The sequence below is a fragment of the Lactuca virosa genome, chromosome 8 (assembly GCF_052849685.1).
Source record: "Lactuca virosa cultivar CGN04683 chromosome 8, Lactuca_virosa_CGN04683_v6, whole genome shotgun sequence".
In the NCBI taxonomy this organism is placed as follows: Eukaryota; Viridiplantae; Streptophyta; class Magnoliopsida; order Asterales; family Asteraceae; genus Lactuca; species Lactuca virosa.
Genome location: NC_136433.1, coordinates 298,069,615 through 298,094,183, shown reverse-complemented (window position 1 = coordinate 298,094,183; position 24,569 = coordinate 298,069,615). Strand labels below are relative to the sequence as shown.

At 39.2% G+C, this 24,569-nt stretch overlaps 1 protein-coding gene across 2 annotated transcripts; it reads left to right on the top strand.

Annotated features, from left to right (window-relative positions):
• The first annotated feature begins 8,776 nt into the window (after positions 1 to 8,776).
• LOC145129793 (ketose-bisphosphate aldolase class-II family protein) lies at positions 8,777 to 18,239 on the top strand. Of its 2 annotated transcripts, none has more exons than XM_079064602.1 (36): positions 8,777 to 8,934; positions 9,460 to 9,597; positions 9,738 to 9,819; positions 9,905 to 9,983; positions 10,067 to 10,107; positions 10,184 to 10,378; positions 10,656 to 10,731; positions 10,860 to 10,940; positions 11,005 to 11,085; positions 11,469 to 11,545; positions 11,738 to 11,792; positions 11,886 to 11,934; positions 12,018 to 12,155; positions 12,251 to 12,332; positions 12,438 to 12,516; positions 12,606 to 12,652; positions 12,781 to 12,989; positions 13,088 to 13,175; positions 13,252 to 13,371; positions 13,461 to 13,579; positions 13,675 to 13,747; positions 13,850 to 13,969; positions 14,440 to 14,508; positions 14,592 to 14,762; positions 14,849 to 14,896; positions 14,972 to 15,113; positions 15,186 to 15,283; positions 15,354 to 15,498; positions 15,771 to 15,859; positions 15,956 to 16,066; positions 16,183 to 16,257; positions 16,431 to 16,496; positions 16,605 to 16,793; positions 16,920 to 16,987; positions 17,094 to 17,174; positions 17,836 to 17,978. In XM_079064602.1, the coding sequence occupies exons 1-36, from the start codon at positions 8,894 to 8,896 to the stop codon at positions 17,843 to 17,845; spliced, it is 3,432 nt and encodes a 1,143-aa protein (XP_078920728.1). In that variant the 5' UTR covers positions 8,777 to 8,893; the 3' UTR covers positions 17,846 to 17,978. The 2 variants fall into 2 exon arrangements, with proteins under 2 accessions (XP_078920728.1, XP_078920727.1); XM_079064601.1 differs by having other exon boundaries at positions 8,778 to 8,934; positions 16,877 to 16,987; positions 17,836 to 18,239.
• The last annotated feature ends 6,330 nt before the right edge of the window (positions 18,240 to 24,569 follow it).

The following is a 24,569-nucleotide window of genomic DNA, read 5'->3' as shown; positions in this document are numbered from 1 at the left end:
ACTATTTTATCCTCTAATCAGGAATCTGTACTAGCATGTAATTCGAAGGCTCATACAATCAGGCATAACCTAAATAGGCTATCCAATCACTGACTGATCAGTACTAGCATGCAGATCTACAAGCACATATAGTATGCATATAAGGCATCCTTCTTAAATCCTTAGCCCTAATCTAGCATGCAGTTCTCATAAACATATCATATCATAACATAACATGTATGGGTATCTTGGGGAAAACTTACTTGAGCTCGGCTGATTGCATGCATCACACTCCTTGTTCTTTATCAAAACTCTTTATTTTAATTTTTAGAAAATTAATTTATTGTAAAAATCTTTCAAACCCCAGATTTGAGTCCAGACACACCCGAGAGCATGTCCGAATCCCTCAAACCAGGGCTCTGATACCAACTTGTAACATCCCAAAATTTAAGACCAAAAATTTCGTTTTAATTAAGTTATTATAAAACCAACATTATAAGAAAACATCCATAATAACATATCATGTCAAAACCAGTATGTAAATAATCAAAGCATGTCATCATAAAACAATATCAAAGTATAATCCCAAAGATCTCATGTGCGGAAAACATAGTGTGATGCGCTGCGATCGAGCCAGCTCCTTTCCTTTGAAAATGAAGTACTTGAAACCAAAACTGTAAACCGTAAGCACGCAACTTAGTGAGTTCCCCCATCATACCACATACCATACAAATAACATACTGTCAGGCATATCTGGGTACCCGACCTACCCCTGTCAGGCATACCTGGGTGCCCGACCTACCCTGTCAGGCATATCTGGGTGCCCGACCTACCCTGTCACGCATATCTGGGTGCTCGACCTACCCTGTCAAGCATATCTGGGTGCTCGACCTACCCTGCTGAGCATACCGGGGTGCTCAACCTACCCCACTGTCAGGCATACCGGGGTGCCCGACCTACCCCATGTCAGACATATATGGGTGCCCGACCTACCCTTCGGTGTATCTCAACCAGTTACGGGGACTATTTCACCTCCTACCACTACCGCATAACAACATAACATAAAAATACTGCCAGGCATACCGGGGTGCCCGACCTACCCCTTTGGTCTTTTCGACCTGATACGGGGATATTCCCCATACTACCACTATCACATAACATCATACCAGGCTAGCACATAAACATAACAAATATTGGCAAACCCATATAACTATCACAAAGACAATTATCTGACAAAAAACTCCTACTAGTGGGCCGAAATTGTGGCCTTAGACCCACTTCTACTGGAAGGTAACTCACCTCGTACTGCTGAAGTCCCGCAGACAAAACCCTGGCTGATGGATGACAGATTCCCGAACTGTCAACATCAAAACAATACCCAATTAATAATTGGGTTCCAATACATATCCAGAAGTCCATGCTTGGGGTAAAAGACTACTTAACCCCTATCTTAGCTTGATTCAAGCTCAAGGCCCAATCCAAAGGCCCAAAAGTCAAACTATGAACCAAAGCCCAACATATGGCCCAATTTTCCAAATTGGGCCCAAACATCTACATGGTCTTGCCCTAAGGCCCAACCATTTAGTCCAGTCTAACCATTTGGCATTCCAATGGTCCAAACTCTCATAATCCTCAGTTATGGCCCATCTATGGCCCAATTTTCCAAATTGGGCCCAAACCCTCACATGGGCCTTACCCTAAAGCCCATCCATGTATTCTTAGTCAATATGATTATTCTTGGATGGTCCATCAATAGCCCAATCACCAAAGCCCAATAACAAGGCCCAACTCAAAGCCCAAGTAAAATTAGGGTTTTCACATAAAATGACGATTAGGGTTAAGTGTTTCTTACTTAACCCATTAAGGACTTAATCCATTAAGTCCATCAATCTGTTGGGTCAATTATGTAGTGTGGTCGGGCTTAATACATAATCTCAATCCGATCATCCAAAATGTGGGTCCCGACACTCCAAAACCCATATATCCAAAATTAGGGTTTTCCAAACCCTAATTAGGGTTTCCAACCCAATTAGGCACAAAAGCTAAGTCTTTAGATCGATTAGGGTTTCATTAGGCCCACTAGGGTTTCATAAGTCGGGCACCACCCACTACCACCTCGGGTAGTGGTGGTCAACGGCGGCTTACGACGGCGGCCACCACCTCACGGTGGTGGTTATGGTTCTAGTCCATTTATGTCCAAGCATCCCACAGTAGTCTAAAAACAACAAAAGCACACCGCCACCCAACACGGCGGCTGGTGGCGGCAGCCACCACCTCACGGTGGTGGTTATGAGTTTTCTTTGATTATTCTGTCACCGATTACAAACATACAACACAAAATCCCAAATAAACACACATACACACTAAGATAAACACACACACAACCACCCTTGTGGTGGCCGACGGTGGTAGATGGTGGTAGCCACCACCTCACGATGGTGGAGGTGGTTTTCTTGGTTTTCCGGCCAAATGAAACCACACACAACACACACTACAACAGAAAACACACCCACACACGCTTCCGGTTGCAAGGCACCCAGCCACTCACCTGGTGGCGTACGGCGGCGGCAACGACACGGGAAGGCGGCAGCAACGGTGTTGACAGCGATAACTACCTTGGTCAACCGCCATGGTGGTTCTTCTCGGTCACCGGCATGAACACGGGACGTAACCGAACACGCACATCGACTTACAGCAGAAAAACAAACACACCTGGTCGCAAACTCGATCACAGTCGTCCTTCCCGGCTACTCACGACGTCCGACGACAGGAGCTTGACTAGGCGGCGGTCATGGCCGAGGCGCAACACCGGAGAAACGAAGAAGAGTTGTGACTGCTAACGATGGCAGCAACAACGGTAGAAAGGCCGCCCACCCACGGTCCTCATCGCGTCGTCGTCGTAAGTAACCACAACGCTGTATGATGTATCTCAACGGCGGCAGCGGCGTCGGCTGGAAACGGTAAGCTCGCCGGTCTCGCCTGATCGGAACAACGAAGAAATGGTGGCGGGTGAAGAAGGAGAAGAAGAAGAAGAATGGTCGAGGTTCGGTGTTCGCTTGGCGGCCGCTAGTTGATCAGAATGACATGGTGGCGGCGCCGGCCGGAGGGGATATAAGGTGGGTGGCGGCTGGAGTATCCCTTAGGGTTAGGGTTTGGACGGGAGTTATATACCCGGTACCCTACAAAACTTATTGCCATAATGGCAGAAATAGTCCCTCCCCATAAACATCTTTTCAAATCAAGTCTATAATTTACCATATATACCCTGCCTTCTGAAATCCCTTTCAAAACAAGTCCAATATTTTACCCAGCAGCCCCTCCCTCTACAAATTATTTTCAATTGAAGTCCTTATGTTACCAAATGGCCCCTCCTGTGCAAAACCTTTTCAACTTAGGTCCAGAATTTACTCTTTAGCCCCCGCCTCCAAGAATCCTTTCATAATAAGTCTAATACTTACCAAATACCCCCTGTCTTCTAAAAATCTTTACAAAATAAATCCCGGAACTTACACTTTTAACCCCCAACTTCTAAAATTGTGACAGTTAACTCCTCGAGACCAACACCTTGCTATATAATTATTGATTTTAGGGCTACTATTCATTCATTAATTTGTTTATTTATTTATTTAATAAACGAGGTGTTACATAATATCATAACAGAAATCACAGAGTCATCAAGCAAATATAGGCATAACTGACAATTGTCACAAATACAATCAACACACTACATCATAAACTAGTGGGCCGATATTGGTGTCTTCGACCCACGGATACTGCGAAGGAAGACTCACCTCAGACTGAAGATATCAAATCGCACTGGGCGGATGACTCGCGAAATCCTTTTCTTAACGCACAAACATAAAACCCTAATTAGAAATTAGGCCACACTCTAACTCAAAGGTCCAAACCCTAAATCTTGACTTAAGGAAAAAAAGGCTTCTTTACCATTGCCTCATTGGGCCTCCCTCCCTCCAAGGCCCAACTCCATACAAAGTCCAAAAAGGTATCCAAGCCCAACTATAAGGCCTCTAAGGCCCAATATGGCCCAAGAACACCTAACATAGTCTTAGGCCCAAAAATGTCATATTACAACAGGTGGCCTTGAGGCCCAACCTAAACAAGTCCAAAGCCCAACACTAATCGATACCAAAAATCATCTAAGCCCACAGACTGCGTACGCGTGACGTACACGGCTCGTACGCCCAACATACACTGATGACCTTCCGGAGTCGCGACGTACAAAAAAGGCATCCAAGCCTAGTACGCGCAGCATACTCTAGAGTATGCCCACTGTACTGTCCAGTTAGCCCAAACTCATTCCTATGTCTTAATCCATTTAGCCTTTACGTCCAAAACTTAGATCCAAGCTCAAAATAACGTCTTAATCCATAACGTTGCAAACTTTATGCTTTTGCATTCATGGATGGGGCTCAAACCATGAATTAAGTCCATTAACTCACTTGGATGGTTACTGACACTTGCATGGTTGAGTCTTAACCACCAAGATCCGATTATTATGACTCAAAACACTTCCAAGAGTCCAAAATGACAACTCAAATGGCTTGGAGTTGTTCATACTCCAAGAAACCAAGCTATGGGACCAAAAGATGCCATATTCTACTCTAAACCTAGATCTAAGCTTGTAATGATCAAGGTTCAAACTTTAGACCTTCAATAGGCTAGAAATGGTGCACAACCTCTAGATCTACAAGCTCCTTCTTCTCCTTTGCTTCTTCCCAAACCTCCTTATTCTTCAAAACCACCAAAGAACACCAAAATACTCAAGGTAAGCTCAAAGATGCAATCAAGAAGGCTAGGGTTCAAGATTGACACTAAAAGGGCAGTGGAGGCTGAAAGTGTAAAGGACTTGAGGGACTTAAGGTCTTTAAATAGGGTGCAAACCCTAAAAATTAGGGTTTTCCCCTGGCTTGATTACGCCCAACGTACGCATGGGTACGCCCAACGTACGCCGAAGATCACTTGATGAAGTGCATGTAAGGAGTACGCCGTGCGTAACAAATGTACGCCCAACGTACTGACGAGTCCCCCACCCCTTTTTACTTGAATTTAAATAGAACGAATCATTAACTTATACCTGGTGACTCGGGTGCTACACCCTATCTTCCCACAAAACCATATATCTTTTGAATATATTTATTAAATCTTTTAGGTATTAATTAACACCATTTTTAATTAACTTATTTCATTTATACTCTCTTAGAATCAAATAGCTTTACAACAATTAATATCCAAGCAACGAAAAGCTGACGTCATTAACAGGAGGATTTCCGGGCCGTTACACAACTCGTCTGGAAAAACTTCCATAAAATCATGAACTATTTTTACATTTTTGAACTTCTTCATTTCTTTTCTTGTATCCAAAACATACGCTAAAGATGACTCACAACCTTTTCTTATTCACTTTTAAGCTTTAAGTGTTGTGCTATACTTTGCATTCTACAATTATTTTCTCCGTAAACCACTATTTCCCTCTGAAGTTCTCAAGGACACGATCTTACTATCAAAGAAATTTTTTGCATGATATTTTGAAATCCAATCCATTCCAAGCACCACATCGACAATACTCTTGCTTCAAACATTTCTCCGTCTATTTCTATACAACAAATTGCGTAACCTTGACGTACCATAACATGCTCTCCGGTTGCTACGTCTACTATATATATCTAACTTAGGGGGTACTAAAGGCATATCAAATTTCTTTTAGAAATCATGAGACACAAAATAAAAATATGCACCAGAGTCAAATAAAACACTTGGAATAAGAGAGTTCACAAGTATTATACCTGACACCACATCATGTGCCTATTTAGCTTCTTCCATAGTCAACTGAAAAGCACGCACTCCAACTTTCGCCGGTTCTGACTTCTTACTAGCATTCATAGATATCATCTCACTTTTCTTCTTTGGGTAATTTTTGCTGATGTAACCTTTCTCGTGGTAAGAATAACATTCCACATCTTTTTATCTCTTTCTTACACTCGAACGACTTGTGATCGAGGCTTCTACATTTGTAACACGCTTTACTCCAAAACTTGCACTCGCTAGAATGAATAATGATTAAATCTGATTATTTAATTGATTCAAATCGGTTTATCTTGAAAACACCACAACTATATAAAGACTCCTCTAGACCTTAGAAAAACCGAATTTACTCTCCCCAAGGTTGGAAATTCGGATTTCTCAACCTCTCTCATCTCTCTCTAAAAGTTTATAGGATTTTAGTTTTTTTGGTGTGAGCCATTAAATACATTCCTACTTTGAGTGCTAGACTTTCTAAGACTGGAGGGTACGGGAGGGAAGCTTCCCTCACTTTTTATGGGCCATACCACCATTTCTCTCAATTTCCTTTCCCTCACCTAAAACCCAAGGAATGGGTGAGAAGGTCTTCCCTCACTTTTTTTTAAATATTTTTTTTTATGATTTATAATTTTTAAATTAATACTAAACATAAAATTTAATTAAAAATAAAAAGCATTTCATTAATTAAAATAAAAATTACATTAAACCTAATATTTAAATAAGTAGAAAATTAAAAAAAAAAACGCAAACAAAAAATCAAACAACCCACAACATAGAAAATATAATTAATATCCTAATTTTAAATAAACCAAAATACGTCACTCGGAATCATCGTCCTCGTCATCGCCCTCATCGTCCTCGTCATCACCTTCATCATTCTCCCCAGCGTCACTCTCGTCGTCGGAATCTTCACTCTCGACGAACATATCAGAATCCTTGTCTGATTCGTCAAACAAATCATCGTGAGAAAACTCTAACGGTGACTGAATATGAGCCCTATAAATGTGTTCCACCAAATCAGCACGAAGGGCGTGATGAATGTCGCGATTGTGTACTTCTCTTATATTCACCCTATACTCTTGTGTACCAACGGCTACTCCTTCGACATTTGGCAAAACTTCATTTTCATTGTACCGGCATATCGCTCTTCCTTCGTCTTCAAGAATCATATTATGCAATATGATACATGCATACATTACGTGCTGTAACCTTTTCACTTCATACGACCTTGCCCCGACCGTTAGTACTTGCCAACGTCTCTTAAGTACACCAAATGTTCGCTCCACATCCTTCCTAGTTGACTCTTGCGCCTCTTTAACTTTTTCCTTTTCGGGTCGTTAGGACATGTAAACGATTTCACAAAAACAGACAAGGGAGGATATATACCGTCAGTAAGATAGTATCCACGTTTATATGCTACCCCATTTGCTTGAAAAGGTACATCGTGCGACTTTCCAAGGTAGATATCGTTGAATACCGGCGACTGGTCTAGCACATTGATGTCATTGTTTGCACCAGCTGGACCAAAGAATGCATGCCATATCCAAAGATCATGTGATGCGATAGCCTCTAAAATGATCGTCGACTCTTTATGGTCGCCTCTCATGTACTGACCACGCCATGCGTTGGGGCATAATGACCAACTCCAATGCATGCAATCGATACTACCTAGCATTCCAGGGAATCCATGCTTGCCTTCATGCACCGTGTACAATTGGTGGATATCGTTGATAGTTGGTTTGCGCAAATATCGTTGCCCATAAATCAAACAGATCGCTTTGCAGAACTTGTACACACACTCCCGCACGGTACGCTCTGACATCCTAAAATACTCGTCCCATTTGTCTGCGCCCATGCCGTATGCTAGCTGACGAATTGCAGCCGTGCATTTTTGAACGGGAGAGAAACCTTTTATCCGCCTTGCATCCATTTTCCATTGGAAATATGGAAAACGGCCTTCCAAATCGCCAACAATACGTAAGAATAGTTCCTTCCTCATCCGGAACCGACGTCGAAACTTTACAGCGTAGATGGCGTCATCTGCAAAATAATCTTCTATAAGGCGATCGTGTCCGACTTTGTGATTTCCACGCAACCGCAACTTTCTTGGTTTAGATCGTGCACGTGATGTTTCGCCTAGTCGGTTTTGATAGTATGCAACCGTTTTCGCCATGACGGAACCGATAAACTTAGCCTCCTCTACAGCCGTCGAATCGGATGATGAAGAAGATGATGACATTTTGAATAATATTTTTTTGGAGAGAAGTATAAGTTATGGGTTAAAAAAATGGTTGGATGTTGTTGTATTTGTAGGTTAAGAAAAGAAAAAAAAACAAATATATATATATATATATATATATATATATATATATATATATATATATATATATATATATATATATATTAACGGCTATATAGCCGTTGGAATCAAAAAAAGAAAAAAAAAGAAAAAAAAATAACCGACGAATCATGTGAGGAGTGAGAACGCGGGATCCCCACCCCCCACCCTCTTCCTGCGCCTAGCTTCCCGCACCCACGGTGTGGTGTTCCCCTGTGCGGGAAACGTCCCGCACCCTCGAATTCATCAACAAATGAACTCGAATTCATCAAGTGGTCAAATGACAAATTCGATTTTGTGAAAATGTTAGTCTAATAATAATAAAAAACTGAAAATTTTCATGAATTTGGTAATGAAAATATAGTTTTTTCATGAATTTGTTAATTAAAAAACTGAAAATTTTCAATAATTTTGTGGGTTATAAATATACAATTACAAAAAAACAATTTTAAACGGCTTTTTTATTGTTAAAATAAAATAAAATTTTCTAGTTTTAAACGTTTTCTATAAAAAACTCCAACAAAAAAATTGCCTTTAAAAAAAAAAAAAAACTACACCGCACGCAACACACGTGACACCTACTACCTTGTCTTTGACCTGATAATCCACGTCAGCTTTTGGATTTTAGGGTCTTACCATTGCCATTGATTCTCTTGTCGATCTCCAGTCATAACAACTTCAAACCACTTGCAGAACCTTAATCCTACTGAACTCCAACTAACACTCTTCATCTTCAACCAGAATTCGTCTCTACAGATGGATCCCCTCGCACAAATGACCACTTCCGATCAGTCCAGGTACTTCCATTTTCGTATTTAGAATTCTATTAACTATCCGAATATACCGAAGCATGTTTGATCAAACCCTGCTTCTCAATCTAGTTAATTTCTCAGTCTTGTTTGCTTCAATTTAGAGCCAATAATTCCTCCACCACTCCTCTCTGTCGAATAAGACTGAGGTTACAAATGAAAGCTTAATTGTGGTTAATGATGGAGGTTGATGCAAATGATCAGAGAAGGATAGTAAAAATGATGCGAAGACTCTGTACATGAATTAGTTATAATAATGATTAACACACAACGTTTATGAATTTATAAGCAAATTCTATATTATCTATTCAGTTTTTTGCTGAATGACAACTATTATCGATTTGATTGATACTATTGGGCCAAAGATCTAAAGTTAATCTATTCAGTTTTTTGCTGAATGACAACTATTATCGATTTGATTGATACTATTGGGCCAAAGATCTAAAGTTAACTGGTTCCATATGTGGCTTTTGATTTCTATGATTGATGATTTGATTCCTTGTTTCGTTTCAGAAAATCCAAGATGGTAATTGAGTTGCTTAAAGGCATTCATTTTGTTTCTTCTGTGGAGGCCATTTCTCTTGGCGTTCAAGCTGGGATTCATCCTTGGATATTATACGATATTATATCAAATGCTGCAGGAAACTCATGGTAGATTCAGTAACTATTACCATCTGAACTCATTTTTGTTTTAAAGTAGTTTCATAGTTGATGTTAAAGAATTCCAAACCTTATATAAACTTTGATCTTATATTATACATTAGGTAACTTTCTTCCATTCCAATATGCAGGGTTTTCAAGAATTACATCCCCTATCTATTACAGGGGAAACAAATCAAGGATGATTTCCTTAACACTTCTGTTCAAGATTTGGTAACTTACCCGAATTCAATGTTTCTAGCTTACATAGAAGGAAATGACATCTTACTTTTACCAAATTAAATTTTGTATACTACAGGGGACTGTTTTAGACATGGCTAAGTCCCTTATATTTCCTCTTCCACTTCTGGCTGCTGCTCATCAACAATTCCTAGCAGGTATGCTCTACATTAAAAACATTATATGAATGCTAAAATCAAATGAATAATCAGTGATGCTTGTTTGTGTTCATATTGAACAGGCTGTAGACATGCAGATGCAAATGGTCTTGATGGTTTAAAGGTTAAGATTATACTATCATCTATCTGCTATCAGCCTTGTTTATTCATGTCAGTATTCAGAAATTGTTTTTCTGCAGGTTTGGGAAAGAGTACTTGGAGTGCAAATTAAGGATGCTGCAGATGCAGAAACTTATAATCCTGAACAATTGGCAAAGCAACTTGGTACAAAATCACAAAGACCAAATAAAATTGGTTTTATTGGTCTTGGAGCTATGGGATTTGGCATGGCAACTCATCTTGTGAAATCGAATTTCTGTGTCCAAGGATACGATGTAACACTTCTTTTCCTTCCTTTCAGTTTTTCTTTTATGTATTTAGATGAAGGGCAAATTGCAGGAAATAGCAACACACTTTTTTTCTCTATACCAAAAGAGAAAATATACTTTATTTTTTACATTCCTTTATCGATAATAGCAATATGAAACGAATAGAGTACATTACCCATAAGGGTAGCAAAATGAAAGTATGTTGCTATTATGGATAAAAAAAATAATACGACATATAGAAAGCTCAAGATTCCCTTACTGTTATGCTTTGTCTGGATTATAGGTGTATAAGCCAACTTTATCTAGGTTTGAAAAGGCTGGTGGCTTGATTGGAGGCTCTCCTGCAGAAGTATCAAAAGGTAACAGAAGAGATTCATATTCAGTGGTGGATTTTAAGTTACAAACACTCCATGGGCTTTAAATAATTATGTTAAATAGTAGGATCCTGGTTGTCAAAGTTTGTGTTTTTTTTTTTTTTGGCTTTTAGATGTAGAGGTTCTTATTGTCATGGTGACAAATGAAGTTCAAGCTGAAAGTGTTCTATATGGTGTTAATGGGGCTGTTTCAGGTATATCTAATTATACCCTACAGTTTTGTGAGCTAAACTGACATTGCTTCTCCTTTTTGTGTAGTTCTTCTACCTGGAGCATCTATTATCCTTTCATCCACAGTTTCTCCTGCTTTTGTTAGTCGGCTTGAGCTACGCCTGCAAAGTAGGTTTTTTTAATTTTTAATTTTTTTTAACCTTTTTACATATGGTGTGTGGCAAGGCATTGTACTTTAAAAGCTCTACCAAGTTATAGCATTTTTCTTTCATTTCTTTCTTATTAGGACATTATTATACTTTGAAAAGTTACCTAATCATAGCAGTGATTTTTTTTTTTTTTTTTTTTTTTTTTTTTTTGGTATTTGGATGACATTGCTATAGTTGGTAGATTTTTAAAGTAAAATGAGGAAGAAATGAAAGTAGGATGCTATAATAAACAAATCTATGGAAGTTTTTTCTATTTTTTTGCATTTAACTCTTTTTAAAACCATGTCATGTGTTTGTACTTCTTTCTTGTATGCATTATGATCTTTCCATCACAAAATGCAGATGAGAATAAGGGTCTGAAATTGATTGATGCCCCTGTATCTGGTGGTGTCACAAGGGCTTCTGAAGGCACACTTACGGTGTGTAAGTTAGTCTTTTTACTGAATGCATCTCACTTTTAAGCTGCATTTTTTTACGCGGGACAACTTTCTAGGGCTATTTTCTAGAAGGGCATTCATGTCTTTTGCACACATGACAAATCGAGAACAAGTCCATGTCCCATTGACATCTGTCTTTGTTTCCAAACACTTAATTGTAAATACATTGTACAGATTATGGCATCAGGTACAGATGAAGCTCTTGAGCATGCTGGTTCAGTTCTTTCAGGTAATTTACATGTCTTGATGACATTATATATCACTCTTATTAAAACTATTATGACTAATCAAAATAACTTATTTTCCTTTTTTGTTTCAATAGCATTGAGTGAAAAGCTATATGTGATAAAAGGGGGTTGTGGAGCTGGAAGGTATTACTATTTCTTGCATGACTTTTCACTTCCCCTACATCAAACTTTCTTTAATTTTGTTAACTTATTTTTCTGTTGTGTAGTGGTGTAAAGATGGTGAATCAACTGCTAGCTGGAGTTCATATAGCATCAGCAGCTGAAGCAATGGCCTTTGGAGCTCGATTAGGTTTAGATACAAGAATCTTGTTTGATGTCATAAAAGCTAGTGAAGGAACATCTTGGTATGTCCTCTTAAAAGGTTAACTAATAAACATAATGGGATTAAGTTTCCATTTTATGTGTAGAATTTGTGAAAGTTTTGTTTCCATTATTGCAGGATGTTTGAGAATCGAGCTCCACACATGGTGGACAATGATTATACACCCTTATCTGCACTTGATATCTTCGTGAAGGATCTGGTATGACTAATATCCATCTATTGTTCTTTTTTTTTTACTCAAAAAGTTGACCTTATCATGATACCTTTTGTAATCAATCATTATTTCTTTACCTCACTTTTTCAGGGTATTGTGGCTCGTGAATGTGCATCACGTAGAGTTCCACTTCACATTTCTACTGTTGCACTCCAGTTGTTCTTATCAGGTAGTTTATGTGACAAAAATGATCGAAGATTATATATATTGTTTTGATAGAAGTCAAATGTTTATATAACTGGAGTTTTCCATTTCTAGGTTCTGCTTCTGGGTGGGGACGCTTAGATGATTCAGCTGTTGTTAAGGTAAGTTACTTAAGTCATTATATTTCAAAAAATCTAGCTAATTGTTGCATTTTACTTCCATTTTTCTATTAGGACATTAGACTTCAAATTAATGAAAGCACATAACTATGTCCTTTTATTTTGAACAGGTTTATGAGACACTAACAGGTGTGAAAGTAGAAGGAAAAGTTGCTGTGATTAGTAAAACAACTACCCTGGCATCTCTTCCATCTGAATGGGCAGTGGATCCACTGGATGACATACGCAAACTGGATAATAACTTGAAGACTTTAGTTGTTCTTGATGATGATCCAACTGGGACTCAAACTGTCCATGATGTTGATGTTTTGACTGAATGGTGAGTATCTCACTCCTCACTTTAAAGTAACATCTTCCTCTAGTTTTCAACACATCAATGTTCCAATTTCCATATCTATTTGTAATTTTCTTTTACAGGAATGTGGAGTCACTTGCTCAACAGTTGAGAAGTAGACCTAAATGCTTTTTCATTTTGACAAACTCTCGTGCCTTAAGCTCTGATAAGGTACACCACATCCATATCCACCACCATTAATATTCTTTTTTCATGCAGTATAGACTGAGTATTCTTTTTCATTCAGGCTAGTGCATTGATAACAGACATTTGTCAAAACCTGATTACTGCTGCAAAATCAGTTGGAAACAACGATTACACAGTGGTGTTACGTGGTGATTCGACATTAAGAGGTCATTTCCCTGAGGTGAGTACACAGTATACACACTTTATGGTAGCTTTTTCTTACTACAAAGATAAGAAACTTTTTAGAATTGTATTCCCTTTTTCTTATAGGAACCAGATGCAGCTGTTTCAGTACTTGGTGAAATGGATGCTTGGATCATTTGCCCCTTTTTCTTACAAGGAGGTCGTTACACTATTGAAGATGTACATTATGTTGCCGATTCTGATCAGTATTATACTTTAAAACCCCCTTTTTTTTACCACAAAATATAAATCATTGTGTAAATCTTCAAACCTCACACTGTAAATGTCTTGTATTACGCAGGCTTATTCCTGCAGGAGATACCGAGTTTGCTAAAGATGCTTCATTTGGCTATAAATCTTCAAACCTGCGTGAGGTCTTAGCCAACTATCCTTTTTCCATTATCCTCATTAGCAGTTAAATACTATTAAAGTATCAAGTACACTATTTGACATTTTTAACTGTATTTGGAAACCAGTGGGTTGAGGAGAAAACAAGAGGACGTATTCAAGCTAGCAGTGTTTCATCAGTCTCTATTCAATTGTTACGTAATGGAGGCCCAACAGCTGTCTGTGAGTATCTTTGCAGTTTACAGAAGGTAAATATATCAGTTTAAAATTTTTAGTACCGATAAGAATTGTTTTTGTCATAGATAAAGAATTAACAACATTAATCATTTAAGATGGATTTCTGATTTGTGACATTTTAAAGCCAAATGAACTAAAAACATTAATTTGTGTGACTTGGTTCATCTAGAAACCTTACTTAGCAAACAAGAACGTTCTACTTCATATATTTATGAAGGGCTAAATGCAAAAAATGCCAACTTCATTCCATTTACTTGTGATATATAGCATCCTACTTTAATTTCTTTGTATTACAAGTTTACAACATCATACTTCCATTTTTTTTTTGAACTTTGAAATCTGTACTCAATTACAGCTTTCAACTTCTTACTAAGATATTATACTCTCTACCAATCATAGAGTGAATATTTATGTGTATTTGAATGGCTTTGCTATAATTTGGTAAATTTTTTGAATGCAATGTTTTTGCTGCATTAAACAGGGCTCCACGTGTATAGTTAATTCAGCTAGTGACAGAGACATGGCTGTATTTGCAGCTGGTATGGCTCAGGTACATGAAAATTCATTATGTTCCCTTTTTTTTTTTTTTTTTGAAAAATATGTAGTTTGATTGATTTGTGCTTTCACTATCAGGCAGAATTGAAGGGAAAACGTTTTCTGTGTCGAACTGCTGCTAGTTTTGTTTCTGCTAGGATTGGAATTATTCCAAAAGCTCCAATTTTGCCTAATGATCTTGGAATCAGTAAAGGAAAAAGTGGTGGACTCATTGTTGTGGGTTCATATGTCCCAAAGACCACAAAACAGGTCCAGTAGTTTTTAGATTAATGTTCCTTCTCCATGTAAAGTTTTATTAAATAAATTATCATTACCGATTTTCCTAAAATCTACAGGTCCAAGAGCTCAAGTTGCAATGTGATCATAATCTCAGAAGCATTGAGGTGATTGAGAAGCTATACATACACCAATACACACAAACACACATACTCATTTCATATGTTCCTGTAATTATATAGGTTTCTGTTGATAAACTTGCAATGAAGTCAGCAGAAGAGAGAGAGGAGGAAATCAGTGATGCAGCTGACATGGCAGATGTTTACCTTAGGACTGGTAAAGACACTTTAGTGATGTCCAGTCGAGAACTTATCACAGGGAAGAGTGAGTAGCTTAAGAATTTTTATTAGGGCTAAATGCAATAAATCATTTCTAAGTGCTAATTATTAACTTCAGCTCCTTCTGAGAGTCTGGATATCAACTTCAAGGTCAGCTCTGGGCTGGTGGAAATAGTTAGGAGGATAAAGACAAGTCCACGTTACATTCTTGCAAAGGTATATAATGTTTAAAAAACCTGAGAAGATGCTAATAAGTAATATTAACAATTTTATTTTTTTTTTGTAGGGTGGAATTACTTCTTCAGATATTGCTACAAAAGCTTTAGAAGCAAAACGTGCAAGAATAGTTGGACAAGCATTGGCTGGTGTTCCTTTGTGGCAGTTGGGCCCTGAAAGCAGGCATCCAGGTGTTCCCTACATTGTTTTTCCAGGTATGTTTGGTTTACGGAATTGGAATTCCAGATTCCATTCCACTCTGTGTTTTGTTTCCAAACGGACACAATTCAATTCCTTCGAATTTCCTGTTTAATGGATTTCACCATTCCTAGGGGAGCGCGGAAGGAGTTTAATTTTGCTCTTCCTTTTTTTATTAAAATACCAAAGTACCCTCATTATATATATATATATATATATATATATATATATATATATATATATATATATATATACAATTAACAAATTTGGAATATTTTCTTGGTTTTAGGAAATGTGGGTGACACTAAGGCTTTGGCTGAAGTGGTCAAATCTTGGGCTCGACCAGTTAGAATTTCATCAACCAAAGATCTGCTTGCTGTAAGTCAATTTATACAAGCAATATAAGCCTCTCTGTTTTTTTTTCATGTTATATCCCTCATTTTGGTATGCGTTTTTTTATATTATTATGTGTAGGATGCAGAAAAGGGAGGATATGCTGTTGGAGCATTTAATGTGTATAATCTTGAAGGGGTTGAAGCAGTTATTTCTGCAGCAGAAGAGCAAAAGAGTCCTGCTATATTACAGGTATTGGATACTTTATCTAGAAGCTATATACTAGAACAACTCTTTCTTTCTATGTGGATGTAGAATAAAAAGTTTAGTTGAAATATGATATACTATAACATTGTTTTTTTCTACAGATTCATCCTAGTGCTCTAAAGCAAGGAGGAAACCCTTTGGTGGCATGCTGCATCTCTGCTGCTGAACAAGCAACTGTAAGTTTTCTGAACAAAAAAGTTATGCTCTTTGTTTAGAGGCTAGTGAATTCTTTAAAGGAAAAAGAGACTAAATCATAATGTGTATATATATATATATATATATATATATATATATATATATATATATATATATATATATATATATATATATATATATATATATTCTTCAGGTGCCTATCATTGTTCATTTTGATCATGGTAATTCCAAACAAGAACTTATGGAAGTTCTCGAGTTGGTAAGTCTGAATCTTAAATTTGGACAAATTTTTTTATTCAATTCATCCACTATATTATAATCTTTACGACTTTACGTTTATTTATTTAATTTCTGAATTCATACACAGGGAGTTGACTCAGTCATGGTAGATGGTTCACACCTACCCTTCAAGGAGAATATTTCATACACAAAATACATTTCATCATTAGCACATGCAAAGGGAATGACAGTGGAAGCTGAATTAGGCAGATTATCTGGAACTGAAGATGATTTGACTGTAGAAGACTATGATGCAAAGTTGACCGATGTAAATCAGGTCAACACTTATTTTTCTATGCCCTAACTTTGTTAATAAGAAAAAAAAAACATGGGTTCAATCATGGTCCATATGAATTATAGGCTCAAGAGTTCATTGATGAGACTGGTATTGATGCTTTAGCAGTGTGTATTGGTAATGTTCATGGGAAGTACCCTGCAAGTGGGCCAAAGCTTCGGTTTAAGTTACTTAAGGTAGAGGAGGGTATTTATGTCTTTTCACCTTATGGGCTGTTCAATTATGCGCATCATTAGCAGCTTCATAATTCCACATTTTTTTTTTTTTTTTTTTTTTTTGCAGGAGTTATATGACTTGGCTTCAAAGAATGGAGTGTTTCTTGTTCTTCATGGAGCCTCTGGATTGCCTAAAGAGCTTGTCCAGGTATATATGATCATAGAGTAAGATTACAATAGTTTTCATTTTCGGATTTAGCATTTTTGGTCAAAATGTCCTAACATGACTATTTAGCCATTATTGATAATTACAAACCATTTTCAGACGTATCATCGTTAGGGACAATTTTCAAGCCAAAACACCTCTAATGGTCTGGCAAAAACACAATAGTATTTGTTTCAATGAATACTGAATAGTGGCCCACCAAATTTGGTGTTACAATATCCATATTGCACCAGAACACCGAACTTGGTCTTATACAGAAAAATTAAGAATTCATTTATACAAAACATCTCATCCAAAGCTGTAAATTGAGTACAATATTTACTGAGGGTATATAATACACTGTTAACTGATATAGCGTTATTTTTTGACCATGATAGCAACAGCAATAGTTACAATATTTAGACGTACTTCCATTTTCCAAACGAAAAAATAAATAATAATTAGAATTTGTAAGTATGTTACTGTTATATGTTAAGAGATGTAAGTATGTTGCTATTATGAGTTACATTGCTATTATTCGGAAAAAAAAATATAAGTAACTTACAGAAAGGTAAGTACATTGCGTATATTAGTAAAGAAAAAGTAAATAGGTTGGTATTTCCTGCAATTTGTCCTTTATATTAGTGAATTTTATGATGTACAGGAATGCATAGAGCTGGGAGTTAGGAAGTTCAATGTGAACACCGAAGTACGGAAAGCTTACATGGACATCTTGAAAAGCCCTGAGGCTCAGACAGACCTTGTCCATGTCATGGCTGCTGCTAAAGAAGCCATGAAAGCCGTGGTTGCAGAAAAGATGCAATTGTTTGGTTCAGCAGGAAAAGCCACCTAATTAATTAACTAACTAACCATCTTTTTCACATTATATTATATACCCCGTTCAAATTTCAACTTACGATTTGATCTGACATGGTGAACAGTGTATGTAACATTATTTTATATTTATTCTGTGGAGTATTTTAATGTAAATAACATGTAGCCTGATGGTTTGATCACCATGACATGGGACGATGGGAAAAACCTGGGTTTGAATCCTCCTCTTTTTTTTTTCGCCTGCCTGACCTAGATAGGTATGCCTGCCCTATCTACCTTTACTCCCCCCCCCCACCCCCCCCACCCTCCACCCCCTTTTTTTTTTTACAGTTTTAACCCAACTTTCAAAATCTGGTCCAAATGTTTTTATAAGTTTTTTTCAAGATATTTGTTTTACAACTATTTATATGTAGTTTTTTTATTATTATTATTATTATTATTATTATTATTAACTTTGTTTTTGACCAATTATGTTTTACATTATTTGTACTCTATACTATATGTTTTTTTCAAGATCTTTGGGATGTCTCTTGCGCTCAGCATAAATAAAGAGTTAAGGAGAAGAGACATACTCATCACCACATCTGGTGCAGCATGCGCCTCCTCGGCAGTTAGTTAAAAAGCTCTGCTCCTCACAACTGGCGCACCCGCCTTGCCCTGGCGGCCATCAGTAGTCCGTAGGGTAGCTGGAGCAGGTGCTACCATTGGTCCTCCCAATGCTAAACTCGGACAGTGGCCTTCTTGTGGCCCCTCTGATTACAATGAATGCAAATCAGATCTGATGTCTGGGTGGTGGTGATAGTAGTAGTACAATCCTTGCTAAAGTAACCGAACCTTACATGGTATACAACTATAAACACTAAAGGGGCCAAAGCGCTCTGAAACTAAAAGTATACTTTAAAATATAAGTATTTTACAAGAAGTATACAAGTATACATACGTACAAGAAGCTATAACATAGTTATGTAGTCATATGTGGGGCCAATATAACCTGATCAACTATATTTGTCCGAGATATGACCAACATGTGTTTGGAAGTGACTGTGGTGTTGCGACAAGTCTAAAACTCATCAAATCTTATACTAATGAAGTACATAGTTAAAATACTATAGGAGTATTTTATGGTTCTATAACACTGCACAAAATTATTACAAGTAGTACTAATCCTCGCAAATGAAAGACCTGCAATTCCTTGTTTATGTTAGTAAACCTTTATTGTAGATCTCTGTTATCGCTGTAGGATTTAGATATATCTTGCTCGAAAATATCCGATTCATGATCAGTATAGAAGGCTTATCGTCATCTCCCCTTGTATCTTTTAGAGAAAGATGCCTCCCAGGAAGAGACCCAACAGAAAGAGCAACAACCCTTCGACAGATCCTCCGCCACCACCTCCTCAGTTCGATCCTGCCATGTTCCAGGCAGCAGTAACAACCGTTGTGGCTGCCGCGATGTCGCAGATCAATTCTGGTGGCTCTAGCGGATCAGGAAGTGGTACCCATCCCCATAATCTTGATGGTGGTCAAGGACATCAGAAGGAGTGTTCCTACAAAGATTTCATGAATGTGAAGCCCAAATCCTTTGACGGCAATAGAGGTGTCATTGCCCTAACTCGTTAGTTCGAGAAGATCAAATCAATCTTCGAGATCTGTGCGTGCCCTGAGGCAAGCAAGGTGAAGTTCGCCGCCTGCACCTTCATCGATAAAGCGTTGACTTGGTGGAATAGTCGAGTCAAATCCTTAACTCTGCCGGTAGCCAATGCCATGGGTTGGGAGATTTTGAGAGAGTTGATGCTTGCAGAGTATTGCCTAAGGGGCGAGATGCAAAAACTGGAACACGAGCTCTGGAACCTGAAGATGAAGGGTTCTGACATTGCTGCGTACACAACTAGGTTCTGCGACCCGACTCTTCTATGTCCCGGGATGGTCACCCCGGAAAGCAAGAAAATCAAGAGGTACATTTGGGGATTGACACCTCCGACTCAAGGAAATGTCTTGGCTGCAAAACCTCTCACATTTGACAGTGTTAAGTGTCTAGCGCAGACCCTGATAGATCACGGGGTTGATCATGGAGCTGTGGCAGCCATTCCCGAACCACCCAAGGTGAGTGGTGAGAAGAAATTTTTTTGGAACAAGCGCAAGAGCAAGTCTTTGCAGGAGGCCTCCAAGAAACAACAAGTAGTGACAGTTCATGCTGCTACCACTCCTGCCGCTGTTCCTACCACTCCAACACCTGCCAGTAGATATGCTGGTACCCTTCCAAGGTGCGACAAGTGTAACTTTCATCATCATGGGCAGTGCCGCGAGATGTTGTGCAATAGTTGTGGCAAGAAGGGACACACAGCTCGATTTTGCAAAACACAATTCCAACCAACCAATCAGGCTCCTGGAGCGGGAGTTGGTCAAGCATGCTATGGTTGTGGGGAGACCGGGCACTTCAAGAGAAATTGCCCAAAAGCGACAGCTGGCAACACAGGGAGAGTGCTAGCCATGGGCCAGGAGGAAGCGGTCGTTGATCCCACCGTTGTTACGGGTACGTTCCTCCTCGACAACTCTTTTGCATGCATTCTTTTTTATAGTGGTGCGGAGAGGAGTTTGTTAGTCATGCATTTAAGCATCTACTCAAGCATAAATCCCAACCTTTAACCAAAACATTCACCGTCGAGATGAACCAAAAGAAAGAGAGCACTAACGACATATTCATAAGTTGTACCCTTACCTTAAACGACCATTCTTTTCCCATCGACCTTATGCTAGTTTCCATAAAAAGCTTCGATGTCATCATCGGCATGGATTAGTTGAGCCCCAATTGTGTTGATATCATTTGTTATGAAAAAGTCATTCGCCTCAATCTGCCCTCTGGCAAAACCCTTATTATCTATGGTGATAAACTCAGCTCAAACCTTCGTATCATTTCATGCATCAAAGCCCGGAAATATCTGCGAAAGGAGTGTCATGCATTCCTAGCCCATGTTGTTAATGAGAAACAGGAAGTTAAAGACCTCGAGAGCATCCTCGAAGTCTGCAACTTTCCTGATGTCTTTCCCGAGGATCTTCCTGGAATCCCTCTCGAGCGCCAAGTTGAGTTCCGAATCAAATTAATCCCCGGAGCTACCCCCATAGCTAAATCCCCATACCGTCTAGCACCGACAGAAATGCAAGAGTTATCCAGCCAGCTCAATGAACTACTCAGCAAAGGATTCATCATACCAAGTTCCTCGCCCTAGGGAGCCCCGGTCTTGTTTGAGAAAAAGAAAGATGGGTACTCTAGGATGTGCATAGATTACCGTGAATTGAACAAGCTTACTATCAAAAACCGTTATCCCCTACCCAGAATCGACGACCTCTTTGATCAACTCCAAGGAGTCGGCTATTTCTCAAAGATAGACTTGAGATCAGGGTACCATCAGTTACGAGTCCATGAGGGTGATGTTCCTAAAACAACATTTCAGACTCGGTATGGTTACTACGAGTTTGTAGTGATGCCCTTTGGTCTGACCAACGCACCAGCGGTATTCATGGATCTGATGAATCGGGTGTGTCGCCCTTTCTTAGACAAGTTCGTAATAGTGTTCATTGATGATATACTTGTCTACTCTCGGAGTGAGGAAGAACAGAGATATCACTTGAGGCTAGTGCTAGAAACTCTAAGGGCGGAGAAACTATATGCAAAATTTTCAAAGTGCGAATTATGGATCAGAAAAGTAACTTTCCTCGGTCACGTGGTTAGTGAGGAAGGCATACACGTGGACCCTTCCACAATTAAAGCGATTGAGAATTGGTCAGCACCGAAGACACCCACAAAAATCCGTCAATTCTTGAGTCTTGCTGGCTACTATCGCAGGTTTATCCAGAATTTCTCCAAGATTGCTAAGCCTCTAACCGCCCTGACTCAGAAAGGTGTAACCTTTAGTTGGGGAGAAAGTCAAGACACTGCGTTCCAAACATTGAAGCAGGCCCTATGCAGCGCACCTATCTTGTCTCTTCCAGAAGGGACGGAGGACTTTGTGGTCTACTGCGATGCATCCAACCAGGGGCTAGGATGTGTGCTCATGCAGCGAGGAAAAGTCATTGCATATGCTTCGAGATAGCTGAAAGCACACGAAGTCAATTAAACAACTCACGATATGGAGTTAGGAGCAGTAGTCTTTGCATTAAAGATTTGGAGACATTATCTCTACGGAACCAAGTGCACCATCTTCACTGACCATAAGAGCCTACAACACATTTTCGATCAGAAAGAGTTGAACATGAGGCAACGATGATGGGTTGAGCTACTCAACGATTATGAGTGCGAAATACGCTATCATCCCGACAAGGCCAATGTGGTAGCAGATGCCCTTAGCCGGAAGGAGTATTGAGGTCGTAGAGTGAAGGCACTGACAATGACCATCTATTCCCATATGTCCGCCCAAATCAGAGAGGCTCAACTGGAAGCCTTAAAACCAGAGAATGTAGTTGATAAAGCCTTGAGGGGAATGGAAAAGAATCTAGAGATCAAGGGAGACGGAGTTTACTATTTCATGAACCGGATCTGGACCCCAAAGTTCGGCGGTTACAGGGAGGTTGTCACGAACGAAGCTCATCGAACTAGATACTCCGTTCACCCAGGTTCGGATAAGATTTATTTGGATCTCAAAAAGCTACATTGGTGGCCAAACATGAAAGCAGAGATCGCTACCTTCGTGGGCAAGTGCCTGACTTGCGCCAAGGTGAAGGTGGAATATCAAAAGCCCTCAGGTATACTTCAGCAGCCAGAAATACCTGAGTGGAAGTGGGAGCGGATCACAATGGATTTTATCACCAAATTACCCAAGACTCCGAGTGGCCATGACACTATCTGGGTAATCTTCGACAGATTGACTAAGTCTGCCCACTTCCTGCCAATCAAAGAAACATTCAAGATGGAGAGACTGGCACAAATCTACATCCAAAAGATAGTTCGTCTGCATGGTGTGCCTATGTCCATTATCTCCGATCGGGATAGCAGATTCACCTCGAGATTTTGGCAGTCACTGCAGAAGGCTCTTGGAACTAAGCTGGATATGAGCACAACTTACCATCCACAGACAGACGGGCAGAGTGAGAGAACCATTCAAACCCTAGAAGACATGCTGAGAGCGTGCGTTATTGACTTTGGTAAGTCGTGGGATACCCATTTGCCATTGGTTGAGTTCTCTTGCAACAACAACTATCATACTAGCATCAAGGTTGCGCCGTTTGAAGCCCTCTATGGCCGTAAGTGCAGATCCCCTCTGTGCTGGCTGAGGTGGGTGACACGCAGTTAGCTAGAGGTCAAGTCCCATATAGCTCTCTCACTGGCCCATAAATCATCCGGGAAACCATAGAAAAGATTGTACAAATTCGAGAACGATTAAAAGCTTCAAGAGATAGACAAAAGAGCTACGCCGACAAGAGACGAAAACCTTTGGCGTTCCAGGTTGGTGACCGTGTTTTGTTAAAGGTCTCACCCTAGAAAGGTATGATACGCTTTGGAAAGCGTGGAAAGCTGAATCCGAGATACACAGGACCATTCGAGATCCTCGCTAGGATCGGTCCCGTAGCATACAAACTTCGTTTGCCCCAAGAACTTAGCAATATTCATCCTGTCTTCCACGTGTCGAACCTTAAAAAGTGTTTATCCGACGAAACCCTTGTGATCCCTCTTGATGAGATCGAGATCAATGAGAACCTTAATTTCGTGGAAGAACCAGTCAAAATCATGGATCGGGAAGTCAAACGAATGAAACAAAGTCGCATACCGATAGTAAACGTCCGCTGGAATGCCAAGCGGGGACCTGAGTTCACTTGGGAGCGAGAAGATTCAATGAAACAAAAGTACCCTCATCTTTTTCCGAGTCCATGACTTGTATTCTATGTTAGAATTTCGGGAAGAAATTCCCTCTATCGGGGGGATGATGTGACAACCCGAACCTTTTTCCGTTAACATTAACCCGATTCCGTTAAATAAATTTTGAATTTTATTTAGTTCCGTCAAATTCCTATGGTTTGGAAAATCATTTAAGTTATATAATTGAATTTTCTTTTATGAGTCGGAACCAAAATCGCGCGAAAACCCGAGTTACTTCGAAAATCAACGAAAATCGGCCTGACTGGTGTTTACGGCCGTGAACCCAATCACGGTCGTAAACCTGTTCACGGTTGGTGGACCCCACCACCGACCATACACCCCCTATATATATATATATATATATATATATATATATATATATATATATATATATATATATATATGTGTGTGTGTGTGTGTGTGTGTGCGCTACCCTCATTTATACTTTTCTGGCCGCGAACACCCTTTCTCTCTCTAAAAATCATCACCCAAAAACACAAGATTTCTCTTCATCTATCACTCTATCCGCCTTGGAACTCGTTTTGGAGCATCAAAACATCCGTTTTTCATCAAATCAAGCATTGTTGTTCTTGAGTTCACGGCCGTGAACCCTTCAAATCTTCATATTTCACCAAGAACAGGCTGTGAACCCTTCAAACCTTCAAAGACCGTAAACTCTTCAAAGTCAGTAAACAGTTCACGGCTGGAAACCCT

Excerpts from the sequence above, each read along its gene's own strand:
- LOC145129793 (XM_079064601.1), top strand. The coding sequence starts at position 8,894 with ATGGATCCCCTCGCACAAATGACCACTTCCGATCAGTCCAG. Across the intron at positions 13,372-13,460 it reads TAAGAGGTCATTTCCCTGAG|GAACCAGATGCAGCTGTTTC; the intron begins GTGAGTACACAG and ends TTTTTCTTATAG. Across the intron at positions 16,794-16,876 it reads AGTTGACCGATGTAAATCAG|GCTCAAGAGTTCATTGATGA; the intron begins GTCAACACTTAT and ends TATGAATTATAG.